This window comes from Neodiprion pinetum, chromosome 5 (assembly GCF_021155775.2).
Source record: "Neodiprion pinetum isolate iyNeoPine1 chromosome 5, iyNeoPine1.2, whole genome shotgun sequence".
NCBI lineage: Eukaryota > Metazoa > Arthropoda > Insecta > Hymenoptera > Diprionidae > Neodiprion > Neodiprion pinetum.
In genome coordinates this window covers 3799734-3818217 of record NC_060236.1, presented here as the reverse complement: position 1 = coordinate 3818217, position 18484 = coordinate 3799734, and the positions used below count along the sequence as shown (strand labels likewise).

The window sequence follows — 18484 nt, the reverse complement described above, 5'->3', positions numbered from 1 at the left end:
GATGCGTCGATGAATGTTGCGGGAATCGGGATCGGACAGAGGAATAATCGAAATTCCAAAGCATAACGCGGATGCACCGAGGACGCAAGTGCAATTTAGTTGCCCAGGTGCTGTTTACGCACGAAAAGGGAAACCTTGAATTGCTATTTTTTGATACCACTGTTTTGGTTTTTTGTTGTTTTCTTCTTTTTCCAATCGTTGGTGGACTGTATGTGGAATTTAGACCGGATTCTGCTGTAGTTTAATTTGACCGATGTCTTGAATTTATGATTTAACTTTGAAGAATATTGCTCGTAGACAGAAAAAAAAAAATTGTTGGATATCAACAAAAGTTGTAGAGAAATTAAATTTCCGTCGAGTTTAGTTACGACCGTTTTTAGTTTAAAAAAAAAATCGAAACTAACGAGATATTTGAGGAAAAACCACGACAAATTTCCCCGTTAGTTTAACATGGCGAAAGATCGTTCCTATTGTATAAGCATACCTATAGAAATTTATTCGATCCGGTATCGTTCGTTTGTATCTACATAGATACGTACATCTTATACCATAACGGAATGTCAAGCTGCCGCAGGCGAAAACCCGGAAAATCTGAAGATTCCGTTGTTTTCTGATGAGTTTTTTTCTTATTCTCGTTGCCCAGGTGTGAAGCATCGTTTGGAATCTAAATTGCAATGACTTGAGACAAAATTTCGTTACAAAAGAGACAAGTGGTTGGCTTTGCAGATGATTTAGATTTGTGATTTTATTAAACTTATACAATTTAGGTATCAGAGGTTGGTTGGAAGACGTTTCAAATCTGAAGATATTTGGCTCGCTATTTTTTTTTTTTTTTTGGAATCAAAACTGGAACGAGCTTCCTTTCTAATTAAAATTTATGTGCCAATGATTAGCAACGTAAGTGACACACTGACAGTATATACTTCGGTATATATATATATATATATGTATATATATGTATGTATAAGTAGACTGAAGTGACAAAAGAAACAAACGACACGTTGATCATAGACACGTAAAATATCTAAGAAAACTCGTTTAATTTTTGATTCCAAGAAAAAAAAATTAGTGAGTCATTGGGAACCTATTGATGAACATTACTGTACATGTGGTACTGTGCGTATATATATCACAGCTCTGCACGTTTGACAAATCTATCATTATAGTTATTGCAATACGTTTTAGGTGATGAACTTTGCCCGAGGGGGTTGGTGACCAAAGGTCGTCGTCGGCGGCTGGTTTGCGGGGGTGACTGACTGTCTCCCACCCCCTCTTCATCCCCCACTCTGGAAGGACCGCTGAAAGCCGGCCGGTGCCTTGAGTGGCGGCATGAAGAAACAGGTGCGGCCGCCGGAGCCCCAACGATGCGACAGTGGCGCTGCGGGGCGGAAGCTCGCTTCAGTTTCGGTCAAGATGGGCGAAACTCGCCGGGCAGTAGCTTAGACTCTACCTACAAGACAACACCACACCTAAATGTTTCCTAACAAGAAGTATAATAATTGTATAACAAGTGAATAGTTTTTGAAAAAAACAAAAAATAACGAAATTAAAGAAACACACACACGCAAACACAAATTAATATATATACATATATATATATATATGTGGGTGTGTGTATATATATGTATATATGTGTGAAAAATATATGTAATACGTTGAACGAAAACTGAAAAAGAAAGAGGAAATTAGGCAACAAAAGGATTAAATAAAGTACATTGATAATAAGAATTGAATTTAACGACGAAAGAAAAAACAAGCAAACGCGGTCGATAAAACAAACGAGATATTGTAATGTAAAATTGATTTTTTTTTTTTTTTTCTTCTTTCAAAGTGTTACAATATAGCTGCCTGTAACGCTTGGCTTGTGAAAAGACGGGAGAAAAAAAAGAAGAAATAATTAATATTGAAAGAGAAAATAAAATAACACCTGGAACGTTGTATCGCGTACAACAATATTAAATATCAATCGTTTAATATCTATTTTTCTAAAGAATAAAAAAACGCGAAAAGAAACACAAAAAATTGTTGTGTCTGTGCGATACATCCGACGCTAGTGATTATTTGCGTGATTGTGCGTGTGTGGGGTAATTTGAAAAAAGAATAGACAAGAGAAAAAAAAAAAAAAATTATCTCAAAACTATGTTCACTGCAATAAGCAATACCCATACGTTTATGCATGCATGATACGTCTACTTGCCACAGTGCAGTTTATACCCATGCATGGATACACGTATGACTGTGTAGTAGGAAGGGTTTTCGTTTTTGGTTTCGTGTTTCTTCCTTCTTCACTACTTTCAATCTGTTTTCCAACTCGTAATATCGAACCGTATGGTTTTCTATACATGTATCTAAAGAACTCGCCGAGGTAGTCGTGCAGCGGGGTTAAACATGCCATGTACTCGGTTCGTCAAAACGGTAGAAACGGACCGTCGCCGACTCTAAGCAAGCGTTTTAAATTCGTCAGTGTGTCTTCGATGATCGGTCGTCCCATCTGATCCGCGTTCATACTCTTTCAATTAAATTCGTTCTCTCTTTCTCTCCCTTTCTATTCGCGTTTCCGCGTCGTATGTATTTGTAACGTGCACAGCCGACACACCCTTTGACACTCGACATCCGTCTCGCATCGGCTATCTCCCCCCCTCTCCGCCCTCCGTGCCCCCCCCTCTGTCTCTTTCTCTCGTTCGCTCTCCAGAGCTACTCGCGTTCTTCATCACTTCTCCTCTCCTCTCCTCTCCACTCCTGTCCGTCGCACTCCGCTCGCAGATCTCTGCATATATATATACACACATACACATATGCATATGGCTCGCCGCTGAGAAAAGTACCGGCGAGATTTTTATCCACCGCCTCTCTTTCTTTCCTTACTTACTTACTTACTTCTCCCCCGCGCGTTATTTCTTCTGTTCTTTTCACGTTCCTTATCTTTATCAATCGAAATGAGAGACCCACGTCGGCCGGCCGAAAGTGCTTCGTTGGTTGAATAAAAACACGTTATATCCGTACAATAGATAAAAATTGAACATTTTTTCACATTCCTTCATCGGTGTAACGCTTACGGGAGGATCAGAATCGTAGAGCACCGAGAGTAACTCTAACAAGGCTCTATTACATATCCTCCTTTTGTATCTTCGGTAAACTTGACTCTCGAGTGACTTACTGTTGCTCTCGCTGCTCTAATACTTATTTATTTATTTATATATATATGGTGGTGAACGTCTCTTTTTATTTACTTTAGTAGTATAATATTTTGTTTTAACATTACAGTGGGGTGTTGTTATAGTTACTATACTATATACTTTCCGCGTGTGGGTGGGTGTGTGTGAAAGAAAGAGACTTTTTACCGCGTGCCACGCTCGATCCTTCGAGGGGAGGAAGAAGTAATAAGACGAGAAAAACGACGGAAATACTAAACACGCGTACAACGTGCAATATTATATACATATTATAATAATACGTATATATACACACACATACACGTATATCGTATAAATAAATAGACCGTGCAGGAGTTCTCTCGTCGTACGAGCACGAGAGGAGAAGAAACAGGAAAGAATTATAAATAACGACAATACCAACGATAAAACAACAAATTGTGGCAGCGTTTTTCGGAGGATATTTATTGGAAGAGGTATAAGGATAATAAGGAGGACAACCGCGAGAAATCGTCGAAAGGAAAATATAGGACGGCGGGAGGGTGAAGAAGAGGAAGAAGGATAAATAAAAATCAGACGAAACATCGTTGTTTCATCGAAGAATATACAAACAAGAATCGAAGTTCCATATATAGACTGCTGCACAACTATATAATTATTACTATTATCATTATTACTATTCGCATGATGGCTGTGAGAATGGAAAACGCCGCACCGAGGAAACTCAACTACAAAATGATGGTGAGTGGTCTGTGATTATATATCCACATTATACACAACAACAACAACAACAATAATAATATTATCTATAATTAATTCATAATCTCCGCTCATATAGTTTGCATCTCTTTTTTTTTTTGCACCAATTTTAACCCACCAACACGTATAAATGATACCTTACACGTATCACGCGTCATATTTAAATGCTTATGCATAGCGAGTGTGTGGTTATATGTATACATATATATATATTTTTTTGTATACGCATATGTGCACGCGATTCAATTCTCCCCGCGTTTACGTACGTAACGTCGTCACGTACACGAGATACTCGCTGTCGGTATGAGTATAGTTAAGCGCAGAGACGAGCGTCGCCATCATCCTCGGTCGGCTCTTCTGCCGACGGAATGCTCCGCTTTTCTCTCTCTATCTCTCTCTCTCCGATTGCGATGGCGTGTAATGTTAAATGTAGTATGTATGTAACCGGTGCACGCATATATCTCTATAAACCATGCATCTGCGTGCGCAACGCGTGTGCGACAAGGATGACGACGGGGATTAAGAGGAGGAGGCGAGGTCCCATTGCCGGTGTAGTTTGACAGCTTGCCACGGGGCGTCAGCCCCACCCAGTATCTCTCTCTTTTTCCTTCTAGTAACTCTCATTCCGTTACCACCATCCATTCTCTCACACGTACTCTATGTTTTATCTTTTATCATACCTACTTGGCTTCGCTTTTTCGTTTCTACCGAGATTAATTGTTTTAATAACGTTCGCTGCTACGCTTTTTACACTTACGCATGCACGCACGCACGCACGCGCGAACACACTGTATACTGTTGGCGATTTTTATGCTTTAAGTTGGCAGCTTTAGTATGCCTACAATAGATGTATGTACGTACATACGTACGTACCTAACCGTTATTTCGAATAAATACCGTCTGCTATTCGATATCGATCAACACTTGACGGCAATACGGTATAACCGTGGTATAACTGTAGTAATTGATTAAACGCTACCAGGCTGAAGTTAGTAACGTTAACGTATCGAAACGTTGAAACAAAAATTACTATTTTGCACCTTTGGAATAAATGAAGAAGTTGAATTTACAAGACCAGAGTTTGCCGATGATTTGTTAACCGTTTACTACATTTCAGGTTATCCTAAGGATGCTAAATAACGAGTTTTTCTAAAAATGCATTATTACGATTACGTTGCTAACTTCAGCCTGATTAAACTCTAGGATATAATAATCAAACAAACTTGCAGTGCGAACTACGATAGTTGACAATATCTCTATTTTCATCGTTGATTTTATGATGCAGCAGCGGGTATTAATACGAAAGAGAAAGAGAAAAGAAACAGAGAACTAAAACAGGAGAATGAAGATCCTTTAAGAGCGAAAATAATGTAATGAAATCGGGTAGAAAGGGGGGTACGTTGGAAAGTACGATGACCATATGGAATCTATGGATTGCAGTATCGAATTTTGAGAAAACGCGATAATTGCTTGAATACAGTTACAATTTCTAAATGTAGAAAGATTGGAATACAGGTATCATAACAAAAACCGATGAGAAATTTACTAAACAGATATTTTAGCTTTCTTTTGTTTTTTTCATCTACTTTTATACACCTTAACTTCTCTATACGCATATTAACCTATATCGAGATTCTCATAATTAGCTTTTTAACGACTGTTCGAAAATTTGATATCTTATGATCTTTATCTATTCTTTCGATCTGATGAAAAAAGAGTACGTAATTAAATAAATATAACTTTTATGTGCGAGCCCGAGTAGCTTCTTTACTTCCTAATTTTCACCAAGTTGTACCTGTGCGAAATAATTGTTCCAGAACTGCACGCAATTACGTGATTAAAATTTATTATTTAAACAGACGTCAAGTTAAATCATTATTATTATTATACCGCATAATATTTTGTTCGTTTCGGAGATTTGAACCCGATTCGTCCAGGAAGTAAATTATTATTTCTCGATATTATATATATATATATATGGAGGAATATTGTTATGATGGTCTATTATGCACAGCAAAAATTGCAAAGTTCCCCCCCCCCCTCAATATTATTAAACATTCTCCATCAACATTGTTCTAAGTTTTCTTCTTTTCCCTCGTCTCGAATATGATGTCACATGTTTAACGCAGGATCGTAAGAAAAAAAAATGACTATCGTCCTTAGCGATTTTTCATTCGGATCATGAACTATACACCAACGATAAGTAATAAAGGAACAGCTGATTCTGCAAACCTTGCGTTTATATTACAACATTTTATTCGTATTATAATAGCTTTGCGGATATTCAGCCAATGGAATTTAACGGGTGGTAACATCGGTTGCGCATAATAAATGAGGAACATAAAACTTGGGAGAATGCAATGATTTTTCAACCATCATAATACGATTACAATTGTATTACACTTTCACCGCGCTCGGTTTCTAACAAATCATATAACATCATTTTACGCTGTTCGTAACCTGCACAAATCAATCATTCTTATTATAACATAAAGTATTACAGGTATAATAATAATTTTATTAATAACAATAATAACAAAAGATATTAAATTCTGTCAACGACCCTATACTCTAATCAATAACGATACACCCACAATATTTAATAAATAATTGTGTGGTGTATAGTTTAAGAGGTTACTCGTTCGTCCGGACCAAATAAACTCCCACATGACTTTATATTACAACGAACAAAGTTAATTAACGAATGGTGGACCTTATCATTCCTTTACATTGAGCCTCTCGTTACGAACTGACGAAGATTTGAGTCGGCCATAGAAAACGTTTCATCTAGAGAGGACGTTTCTAGCACATAACGTGTCTAACTTCTTCATCGGACCTCGGCCTAACTATTTTCGGTCCTGGTTGCGATTGATTAATGTCACGGCTACTATTTTTATCATTATTTTTTTAATAATAGTTAGATACAATATTAGTACTATTTAACGGCGATAAAGTGGCGAATAAAAGGCCTATGGCCGGCTGCTGCTGCCGTTGCTGCAGGACCTCAAAACCCGCGACGAAATTAATCAATAACTGACGAACCGCTCGTTGCTTCTTTGCCTCTATTAACCGATGTATGCATACCATACATACATACATACATACATGCATACGAACAATTTAACTTTCGGGAAGTTCTGTCCACGTTGTCCAGAGTTGAAGCTCGTATGTGATTTTTTTGTATGCAGCTACTCCTGCAATCTTTGTAATATAATGCGTATTATAATATATCCAAAAATCTTCCGCATAGCCGAGATCGAATATCACGCTCAAAATGAAATAAGAAAAATAGAAACGCAACCGATCTTTTTCCCCTTTTAGGATCAATTTTTATACATGCAAACGTTATACGATTATACAGGGTATTGTTATCATAAAACGCACCGTTTTATAGACACAGCCTCGTTATGTAACTCGGTGCAGTTAAACGAACTTTCAGTTTTCTCGTTGAATGAAGAGAAATTACAGAATAATAATGATAACAACAACAACAATAATAATAATAATAACAATACGGAGATTATCACGACGAAATAAAAGAACATTCGAATCGATCACTGCGAGTGATGAATTTAGTGATATTAATTTCATTGGATATAGTGGATAAATTCCGTTATTTGTAAATGCGTATTCGATCGTATTGTATCGTGTGTATAAAACAGATCGTTTTTTTTTTTTTTTTTTTTTCTTCCTTCCTTTTTCTTGCCAAGAAATTGTAATTATTCCGTCATGTATTATATAAGTTACGCGTAATGGTTATAATTATAAAAACTAGTATGCAAAACGTGATATCGGCATGAGATTCTCAGTCTCGAATTTTCTCACGTTCAAGTACGATTTTCACACTGTTTTAAATTTACAAGTCTGCTAATTATGCGGGCAGAAGTTGAGAGGATTGATTTTTTTTCTTTTTTTTTTTTTTTTATTCTCTTTCCACCGAAATAAAATTGCAAAATTTTGTCACCGCGATCGTATATTGTCACGTACGTGCGAGAAGAGTTACAAGAATGAAGTTGAAGAAAAAGAAAAAAAAAAAAACAACTAAGTAAGAAAACTGGCAATTGTACGTATAACCGCGGAAAAATCATTTTCACACCACGAACGATAGTTTAATTGATCAAGTTTCGTAGTATAACAATATTAGGAACAACAACAATAATAACAACAACAACAACAACAGTTGTTAGAAAAAAAAAAAATATTCTCACGCGAAACCGATAAATTTTTACGAGTCATGTTTACTGTCTGAAAATTTAACTGAACAATGTGTATGAATTACATCGATTCCAACGCGAATGAAAATAAATGCGAAGTATTCAACAAGTATATATAACGACGGGGATCTTTTTGCAACCGCAATAGAAACTATGGGATGGAACGATCGGAAAAGATGGGGGAGAGACATCAGGAGACGAAAAGGAGAGACGGTCTCTCCTCTATAGGCGCTGCTGGAATATCGATTATTTGTGGTTGCGGCACGCTGCGTCCGTTTTGCGAATGATGGCGGCGTACGTCGACCTACGCCCCTCTCTCTCTCTCTCTCTCTCTCTCTCCCCCCCTCTCTCTGTTTTATTTTAATTCGTCAATTTGAAATCGATTTCGGTATCCTTTCCAATCAAGCTAAATATACGAAATAATTCACACACACTGTTTCTTCGTCGTTACAGATCGATCGATTTCCGAAGTGAGAAGTATGTATTGAAAGTTAACGACCACTCTGGTACATATAATATATGTATACGTATTTACATACACGGTGAGAAAAAAAAAAATGTCCCGGCAGGATCGCCGATACTTTTGGTTTGATCTAACCATTTTTTTAAAGTGTAACTAAGTGAGAGGATAAAAAAAAATAAAAAAATGTGTAAAAAGTACAAATTAAATGTTGATACGACAATTGAAATGGTAAAATTACAACAATTTGCGAGGGGCTGGTAACTCGGAAATTCGGTGGCTCAGCGATTTCTAAAAGTATTTCTGCTTATTCAAACGATTACGAGTGATTTCTATACCGTCAAGAAATGAACAGTGATTAATTTATATAAATTAACAATAATTAAATTACGATTACGGGTACGTGGGTATTCAATCAATAACGTAGGTTATTAATGAAATTAGAATAATTTTTTTTTATTCTATTACAAACATTTTCATCAATAGTTGAATATTTTTCACTTATAATAGGAGACAAATCCTTGCTTATTAGTTAGAAAATGGACGAGTGATTCCCAGTGATTCCCGAAATCGTATGATTTTTATTTTGGCGATTCCTCATGATTTCCTATACAATTTGAGAAATCGCGAGGAAATCAGGAATCATGCGATTCGAGCGATTTCTATCGACTTCTAGCCGATTCCCTGTCTGATTTCGGATGAGATGGTTTAATGATTCCTTAAGTGACAAGCCCCTCGATAATTTCTGTTGTATCTAGTAACAGAAATGTAACAAACAAGTCAAATATAAAAATAGAAACGCTGAGACATTTTGTTTAGTTAAAAAAAATTCATACGCAATTTGGGGATACGTTTGAGCCAAACTTTGTAATTTTTCCTTCTTCTGCGATAGTCCTCTCTTCCAAGAAGCCTTGCGGTAAAGAGATTAAGGAAAAGATAATACAAGCTTGACACAGATAACAATACAACAATGTGCAACGGTGCAATAATACAATAGCTGCACATTTGTCACTCCATATTCATATATAGGTATAGGCATACCGCGCAACCGATGAGTCACTTGTTTTTCGTCAAGTCATTTTCTCTTGCTATCTCTCCCCTTATTTTTATCTTTCCTTTCCTCGTTTCAAAGTCTGCGCAATAATTGTGCCTCGCAATTTTCTCACAGACAAAATTCGATTCACGTACCTTATTTGCTAGGAATGAAAAAAAAAAAAAAAAAATACACACACCTTCGTTTGTTACCAAAAATTAGATCATCTTGTCTTATACGTGTGTGAAATATCGATGAAACTGTAAATTTCGCAATAATTTCTTTTGCACATAATTATCGCTTCTGAAGTATCTATGTAACATTATGTACGCGTGTATGCAATTACGTATCGTTACGAGCGAGGAAAAAATTCCTGCACGCTTTCGCATTGAAGGTAAATAATTTCATACATTAGAACGCGTTGCAACGGGATTTTTAAACCGCGGTCTCCATTCCGACGCATTTTTCCACATAACTGTATCATTATTATAAGCATATCTTGTTTGGCACATTGGCCTCCGTCTTATAATCTATCTGACGCAGTTCTCGCATTATGCTTGCAAAAAATTCTCAACGACCTACCGTAATTATTTCTATATATACACAAACGCAAATGTATATTCATGTTACATGTGTGAAGCATCTGCTTTTACCCAACGCGACGTTTTATTATACATGTATTATGTATATGTATAATGTAGGTCGAATCGCTTACGAGTACTGAAAAACCTTTACAGTTTTCCCTGTACGTATATATTATTACGATTTTAGACGATAATTTCAAAAATGATAAAAAAAAAAAGAAAAAATGTTTGTCTGGAAAATGTAGAAAAGTCGGGGAATTTCTTGAAGGAGATTTAGCGGCCACCCTGATGTGTCTGTGTGTGCGTGTGTATACATATATATATATATATATATATATATATTATCTTGCATATAAGCTGCTCTGAATAATTACTCGCGCCGGTCTTCGTCGCCTCCTCTCTTCGAGCTGTTCCTGGTCGAACAAAGTCTAAGAATAATACCTACTACCCGCAGGCGCGCCTAGAACTGGTAAAATGGATTTCAGGTCGGCGTCGTCGGTCTTTATGTCCTACACCTAACACTGTCATATCTATCCTATAAAACGACGCGCAGCGACGTCGAAGAAAAAAAAAATGAAAGAGCAAAATGAAGGGGACAAAAAAAAAGAATGAACGAATTTCGAATCGTTGGAATATTACAAGAGAGCAGCAAAATGTAATTTTAACAAAATAAGAATAATAGTATCTAATAACGCTGAATCAAAGCGAACGAATATAACACGCTGATCGTTATTATCACTCTAGTAACAATCATCGCAGTGACTGTAGGTGTTTATTTATTTGTTTATTGGTTTATTGTTTTTTATTTTTTTTTTCATTTATTGTTGTTATACTTGATTTATGCTCATCCTGTACGCTTACGTACGTAATCGGGTACAGTAGAGGATGGAGGATAGAGCACGGTCTAGCTTCTTGTTTGGAACACGACCCTGGCCCATTCTACACCGGTTACAACAATAAGTTATACTCGAGGGGTTTCCCTGGGGCCATATCGCAGAGAGAAGAAGAAGAGGAAGAAGATGATGATGAAGAAAGAGAAGAAGAAAAAGTGGAAGGAGAAGAGATACCCGAAGAATCACGAGTCACTTGACACGTGTCTCTACTTCATTCACATTTTTCATCTTCTACTTTGTTTGAAATTTTTTCTTTTTTCTTTTTTTCATACTCAAGTTATTCTTGCAACCCCGTTTTTATACCTTTTCTAACATACGCGGGGAATTCCATGCGAAGCCGACCTCGTTGGTGATCGTTTCACCGGCTCTCGTCGGTTCTGATTTTGTTAAAAAAAAAAAAATTAATCAACTGCAAATAATCAACCGGTTGTGTGAAATATCTAATAAAAATCAGGGTAACGTTTAAGAGTTAGGATAATTGTAATATTTTTATTTTTATTGCTTTTTTTTTTTATTTTTTGCTTTCGTTTCATTTCGCGACGAGTTGCAATGTTCGTCTTTGCACGAATTGCGGAACAGCTGTAGCTCGGAACATCGTGACAATAATAACAACTGACTCATACGAAAGAGAGTTGAGATCCTGATGATAATCATCGGCCTTTGTCTACAACGGTTTCTGTGCATGAGTCAAGTTATTGGTAATTTTGCGACGGTTATACGTACAGGGAATTAATTGTAACTAACGGTACCGGAAACGGTGCCTTGCAGAAATACGCTAATTTTTATGTGTATTTATACATACCTATAGTTATGTGTAAACTGTGTGTCCGTGTAGTTTGAAATTCACTTTTGAAGGACCGCAGAGTTTCATTTCGTTTGTTTCTAGCTTTAATCGAAGCAATAAAAATGTGATCTCGGTATTTTTGTCATTTTGATTTAAAATTTTTCATCAATCCGCAACACGATTTACTATTAAAATATACATATACGTACATATATTCAAATAGGTTACTGAATATTTTTATAACCGCAGACGATTCCTCGCGTTTATTTATAATTTGCCATAATTAAAGTCGACGACATTTTTGCAGTTAATATGTGGAAAGGGAGAGAAAAAAAAACATTGTACATTCGAAAAATATGTCGATGCTATTTATTGCGGGTCGTAACATATTCGAGCTTATTTATTGCCAATTCGTTTTCACTTGGATTTCGATACAACAAGTACATATACACGTATATAGATACATAAATCCGATTATTATTTATTCCATTATTCATGGACATGAATAATTTGTATGAATAATTCGTCAAGTATAAATTACATCAAGATCGATACAATTTTAATACAACAATTACAAATACAAGCACAATAGTTTTAAGATATGCCTGATCAACAATTTTAATCTAACAAATTGCACTCTGGGAGAGGTTATTTTTATTCAATTGTCTCTCCTTTTCTCTGTCTCTCTATTTTGAAATTCTCATTCGGACGATGCCTGGTAAAATTTTCATCCTTAATTGTTGAAAAATTCAACGTCAAACGCGTATTTAATAACGGATGGGTAATTTATTCGGAGATGCATTCGTCTTTCGTACGGTGAGAAGAGACTCGCGGTTTGTAGTTGCATATATCCTTGCATGCATATCTCAAGGTGAAGCACCGGAATGCCTGGTATGTGACGGTGGGTGCCGGCGTAACTGGTTCTCTCCTCAACTCGGCCTGGAGTCGAAGTTCGACTTAACTGTGCCTTGTTCAGGCCCGTTTTTCATGGGTGCAAAGCGCCCCTCGAGTCGCCACATTTACTCATTTTTCATCGTCGTCGCCTCCTCGTTTCTATTTTTTCACCCACCTTGAGCGGCGAACATTTCATAGAACGAAACATACAATCAGTCCATTTCTTTTATTACCGCGTTATAAACTTTTTTTTTTTATGAGGTCCCGATGCGCGCGCGCCTGTGTGTGTGTGTATTAATTTGTCAATTTTCGACACCTTTTTCCGACTATACAACGAGTTTTGTCATCAATTTGCAAGCAATAATACGATATATGAACGTGTATATACATGTATTATAAGTTTTGCGTAAATATAAATTGTGTAATACTATGTTGGGAATAATGATGATAATTGTTATAATTGAATTTCGAAATCATGAGATAAGGGAAACAAAAAAGTCGTTCGGTAACGATAGGAAGCAAAGTAGTAACAAACAGTAAAAAATTTAAAAAAAAAAACAGAAACGTTAGCGCTTGTACCTAATACGTATATTATACATACGTATAATATGCATTCGTGTATTATTATATAATTTACATAATATACACCCTGAACAGTGATTAGTCATTCGAGTGTAATGTTAATACCTACATACGTATCTATAAATAACACGAGTTTACGATGCGATCCGATTTACGATGCTATCGAGCTTGAAATTTTCGTCCGCCATATTGGATCGGTCGTCTTAAATATGTGAAAACCGATTTCAGATTCGTAATCAGCGACCCCGAAAACCCCTGGACAGAGCTTTGTCTCTGGATTCGATCGAATTTGAAACTTTCGTCCGCTATATTGGTTCGGCCATCTTGAATTTGTGAAATCCGATTTCAGATTGGTAATCAGCGACCCCGAAAGCAAAAACATAATTTACGTAAAATATGCAACTTTCTCGAAAACGAATTATTCCTTCAATCGTCACGATTTTTTTCAATCAATTTGCTTCTAACAATAATAATTTACATTGTATCGCAACGATTACTTCCGTGTATTGAAAACAAAAAAGCGCGAAGAAATATATTTGCAAAGTTTTTGAAATATACAAAAAAAGAATAATTATAACGACTGTGACTCAAAGGGTTAAGGCACAGCGCTGCACAATGCGAATCTACGTCTCGCGTAGATGCGGAAGGGCTGATGTGTACGCGTGTAGTTTGTATTAACGCACATGACTGCAATGCTCGCGCATGCAGCCAGGTTATAAGCTGTCTCGTTGCAGGGTCCAGTGAACGGTTTAGAATCTGTTCACCGTTAGCCTGCAGCTATAACTATTACAGGTAGACATATATATATATATATGTGCCCTCTCTCTTTTTCTCCATCTTTTTCTCTCTCTCACCTATCTATCTTTCTCTTTTATTCTGCTATAAATTTTAATCCATAGGTATGTAACAAACGTAGGATACAATTTCTGCATGGCTAAAAGTATAGAGAAAGGTCAAGAACTAAAAGGGCCACAATGACGAATTTTTAAAGAAGCTTAAAAATTTTATTTATAGAATTTAATATTGTGGAAAGCCGAGCTTTGGTGAAATAAGAAAACATATATGATAGAAAGCTTGATGTACAATGTAGAATCCTAAAATGTAGAGTCGTCAGAATTAGTATCGATAAAATAGAATCGTTTACAAATCATAGATTTTGCTGTTTTATATTTTCACCTTTCTATATTTGTTTTTTTTTTTGTCTCTCTGCACTTCGACTTTCTATATTTTCCATTTTCTATACTTGGACTATCTATGTTTTCATAATTTCACATATCAGATTCTCGCGTCTTTGAAAGTTCGATATTTTCGTCCTTTTATAACGTATCGGACATATGTATATTATATTCATACAATATACGTTAAAAGTACGTATATTATTATAATTATAAATGATGTAGCCGCATAGACGAGACCGACTCAAGTGGTTCAATTACGCTTTGCGGTTGTAAGAAGAAGAAAAAGGTCAAACAGGTTATCATCCGTTCTCTTCATCGTCTCTATATTTCCGTCAACCGCGAGCACATCGCAATAACTTTGCATGTATATAGAAATTTATACATAAATCGTTATTTAACTATATACACAAATAATGCTTAAGTTGGAGAAAAAAAAAGACGGAACAACAAATATCGAGTATTTTATACAAATTAGATTATAAAAAAAATTCAAATTTATCTAGAATATGATCCGTTCGATGCGCGTACGTGTAGATATCTTTTTCTTTTTTCTTTTTTATACAATTTTATCCATTTCCGGAGCGACGCCACAATTATAGGACATGTACAAGTGTTGAAACTCCTGCAGTAATTGTCAATTAGACTGCATCGCGTGCATCCAACACGGCCGTGTAATCGAGTTTTTCTCCTCGTATTCCGACTCCTTCGTTAATTCTCCCCTTCTCTTCATCCCAATCAAGATTTTATCGAACCGTGTTTCCAATTTGTCTTGTTTATTGAAGTTATTATAAATTTAATTCGTTTAAACTTGCTGTGCGAGCTAATTAAATTAGTTTCATGATCTTTTCAAAATGTGAACAAATTTTTGCTAAATTATACCGATTACCTACGCTATATAAGTAAACTATGTAAAATAAAAAGAAGCGGTTCATTTTTCATCCACAATTAACTATCAAGGAAGATACATAACAACAAAGTTTCAGATTTATATAATTTTATTCTTTTCTTTTTATACTTCGTTCTTATTATTGTAGAATCTTTTCAAAAGTATAACATACTGCATTTCAGGCATTCGTTTTATTTGCACGATACAATTCGCATGGAATGTCCTACACATGTTTGCTTGAAAATTAAAATATTATTCTTATTATCGTTTAATTTTATTTATACTATACATTGAACACATTACATTCATGCTAACGGTTAGATATATATTTTCAGACTAAGGATAAGGGTATAATATTCTTCTTATCTCTTACTCGGTGACCTCGTCACTCTCTGCAGGCTTTATACATAGTACATATTATAATTAGATTATATTTATACACACGCCTTGTAGTGCTGTGGTATTTTCGATTATAATTCTCGTGCTCCTTATCAACGTGCGCAGTCATTTTTATTCTCATTCAATACTTCGATGACGAATATATTATATAATTATACACCGGAATAACAAAAAAATGTATCAATGAATATAAAATATAACTTCACGAAATTGTAAGAATTCTGTCCAGTGACTGCATTGAATGTAGATTATATCTTTTTTTTTATCCTCTTGTTTAATTATACAAAATGAAAAGAAGCAGTAGAACGTATGCGAGAAAAAGACGAAAACAAAAAAAAAAAAAACAAAACAATCACAAATCAGTACAATAATTGATTTTTTTCTCTCTCGATTCATATTCGTTTATAATCAATTTTAAAATGGTTAGTAATTATGGGTTCGTCACATCGTGTTATATTTTCATCTCTTACATTTGGTTAATTTAAAAAGTAAACTTCGGCTGCTTGACCCGACATTTTATTATTTATACATGATACAATTTTCGGTCTATTTAAAACTCTGGACGTTTTTTTTCATCGGAGATAAAGAAAATTGGGAGGTCGGGGGGGGGGGGGGGCATGTAAAGCAACAGCAGAGGCTCGCGCTATTAAAGCAGGAAGTAGCATCCGGTCGGTTGATGTATCACTGTGCATACTGTGTGTGATATACTCCATGGGTATATAGGCGTTATATACATACGGTGTCCGTTTTACACGTCACGTTTCGCATATATACCTACTTCGATAATGTTAAATAAACGCGGCTCCAATCGTCCTTCCCTGCCTCTACAAATTATGGACATATAGATTATATCCCGTACAATTATAATGATAGATAATAATAATAATAACAATATACTCTCTATGCGGTCTGCGGTCACGGTATTCACTATGTATTACTGTTATTATACATGTAAACATATACGTATATGATCGTTTGAGTCAACATTCGGTAATTCGGTCTATTAATATTATAAGGTTTTATATTAAATGGCCTATACGTTGAAATAATCGTCAAGTGATTACATGACGATTCTTTATTTTCTCTCTCTATCTCTCCTCTATCTCTCTCTCTCTCTCTCTCTCTCTCTCTCACGAACAAATTGATCATATGTGTTCTCTTTTTTATTTGTATTGTGTCTGCAGCATGTTCGTACATGTGTACATTGTACAGAAGTGAATTCCTAACGTTGCATGGTTCGTCATCTGCTAAAATTCAGTGCGCACCCTCTTATCAATCCGAATACGGCTGTTTGTCAGGGTGACCAACCGTCGCAGACATAACCTAAAAAATTTTCATTCCGAGGTGTCGATGTTGAAAACAAGTATCAGCGGCAACTGTTAACATTTTTAAGGTTATGTTTGTGACGGTTGGTCACCCTGGTAAACAGCCGTATTTGAATTGAAGCGCGTGCGCATTAAATTTGAGCAAACAACGAACCAAGGAATTGAAACTGTAACAGTATAATTTAATATTTCGTGACTCTTCTTCTTCTTTAGGGATAAAAAACAAACTAGAAAATTGACACAATTCTTCGCGTGAATTCTTGTAGTTTCAACAATTCGTTTTTGCTGTATTATTGATTCCTGTGAAATGTAATATTGTATATATAGATATATTTGCGTGGGTACGCGGCTTAAGTCAAGAAAAATATGACAAGAAGATCGAATCGACAGCCGACCGACCAACCAACCGACCGACTGACTGACTGACTGATCGACCGACCGACCGACCGACCGACCGACCGACCGACCGACCGACTGACTGACTAACTCGACTTTACTCCGTGCACATACATTCGTACAAGAAGGATGAATTAATGACGCAAGCGCTTCGAAGAAGCCGCTCAGCGCAATCAGTGAGCGATGGTCATGACGTACCCTATCTATGCCATGTATGTATCTCATCTTGTCTATGGACGATGGATATAACCGAGAACTATGCTGCGCTGTGCCGTGTTTCACCGAATTCTCTCCACTTACATATTACTTATATTACACTCCAGCATTCACATACACATGTATATGCATACATGTTACAAACATACGTCTAGTAGTAGTCATAGTGACCGAAATGCCGCAGACAGAGCATAGCGCCCATGCATCTGGTCGTCGTAGAACAGCCGCAAGCGCCTTCGGCAGGTCGTTGAACCCGCAATCTTCCATCCTCCTTCCTTTCCCTCTCACTCTTTCTTTCTTTCTCTCTCGCAGTCATCCACCATCCCCTCGATGCCACTGTGAATCCGCCCTTTGGTTCGAGTCGAGTCGTCTCGCGCAGCCCTGCATCGAACCCGTGGCACCACCCCGATGATGGATTATTTCGACTCCCTAGTTTCCTCTTCCACTTCCTCTTATTCCTTATGCTGTTACGGTGCTTATACACATTCGATATTGATATTGCAAACCGTTGCAGTGTAAGTGGAGGTGCTTTGCTCGATGGTCTTTTACACTTTGTTTTCTTCCTATCTTTCATATTTCAACTTGTTTTATTGTCGTGACTGATGATTATGACTATGACGATGACGACGATGTCTTATTATCGTGCGATTGGAGGCGATCTTTGTTTTCTTACCGGCTTTTGTTTCATTGTGTAGTCATTATAATGGATACCATTGCATTTGAGAATGC

General features: G+C 36.3%; 1 protein-coding gene across 17 annotated transcripts in view; it reads left to right on the top strand.

Moving 5' to 3' along the window:
- The first annotated feature begins 1290 nt into the window (after positions 1-1290).
- Positions 1291-18484, top strand: part of shep (alan shepard) — a 42853-nt gene continuing 25659 nt past the window's right edge. For 12 of the 17 annotated variants that reach the window (XM_046627616.2, XM_046627615.2, XM_046627608.2 and 9 more), the window contains exons 1-2: positions 1832-2084; positions 3265-3893. In XM_046627616.2, the coding sequence (XP_046483572.1) occupies positions 3837-3893 (57 nt within the window). In that variant the 5' untranslated portion in view covers positions 1832-2084; positions 3265-3836. Of the gene's footprint in view, positions 1511-1617; positions 1711-1831; positions 2085-3264; positions 3894-18484 lie in introns of those variants that run through there. The other 5 variants (XM_046627597.2, XM_046627599.2, XM_046627600.2 and 2 more) reach the window with 5 other exon arrangements.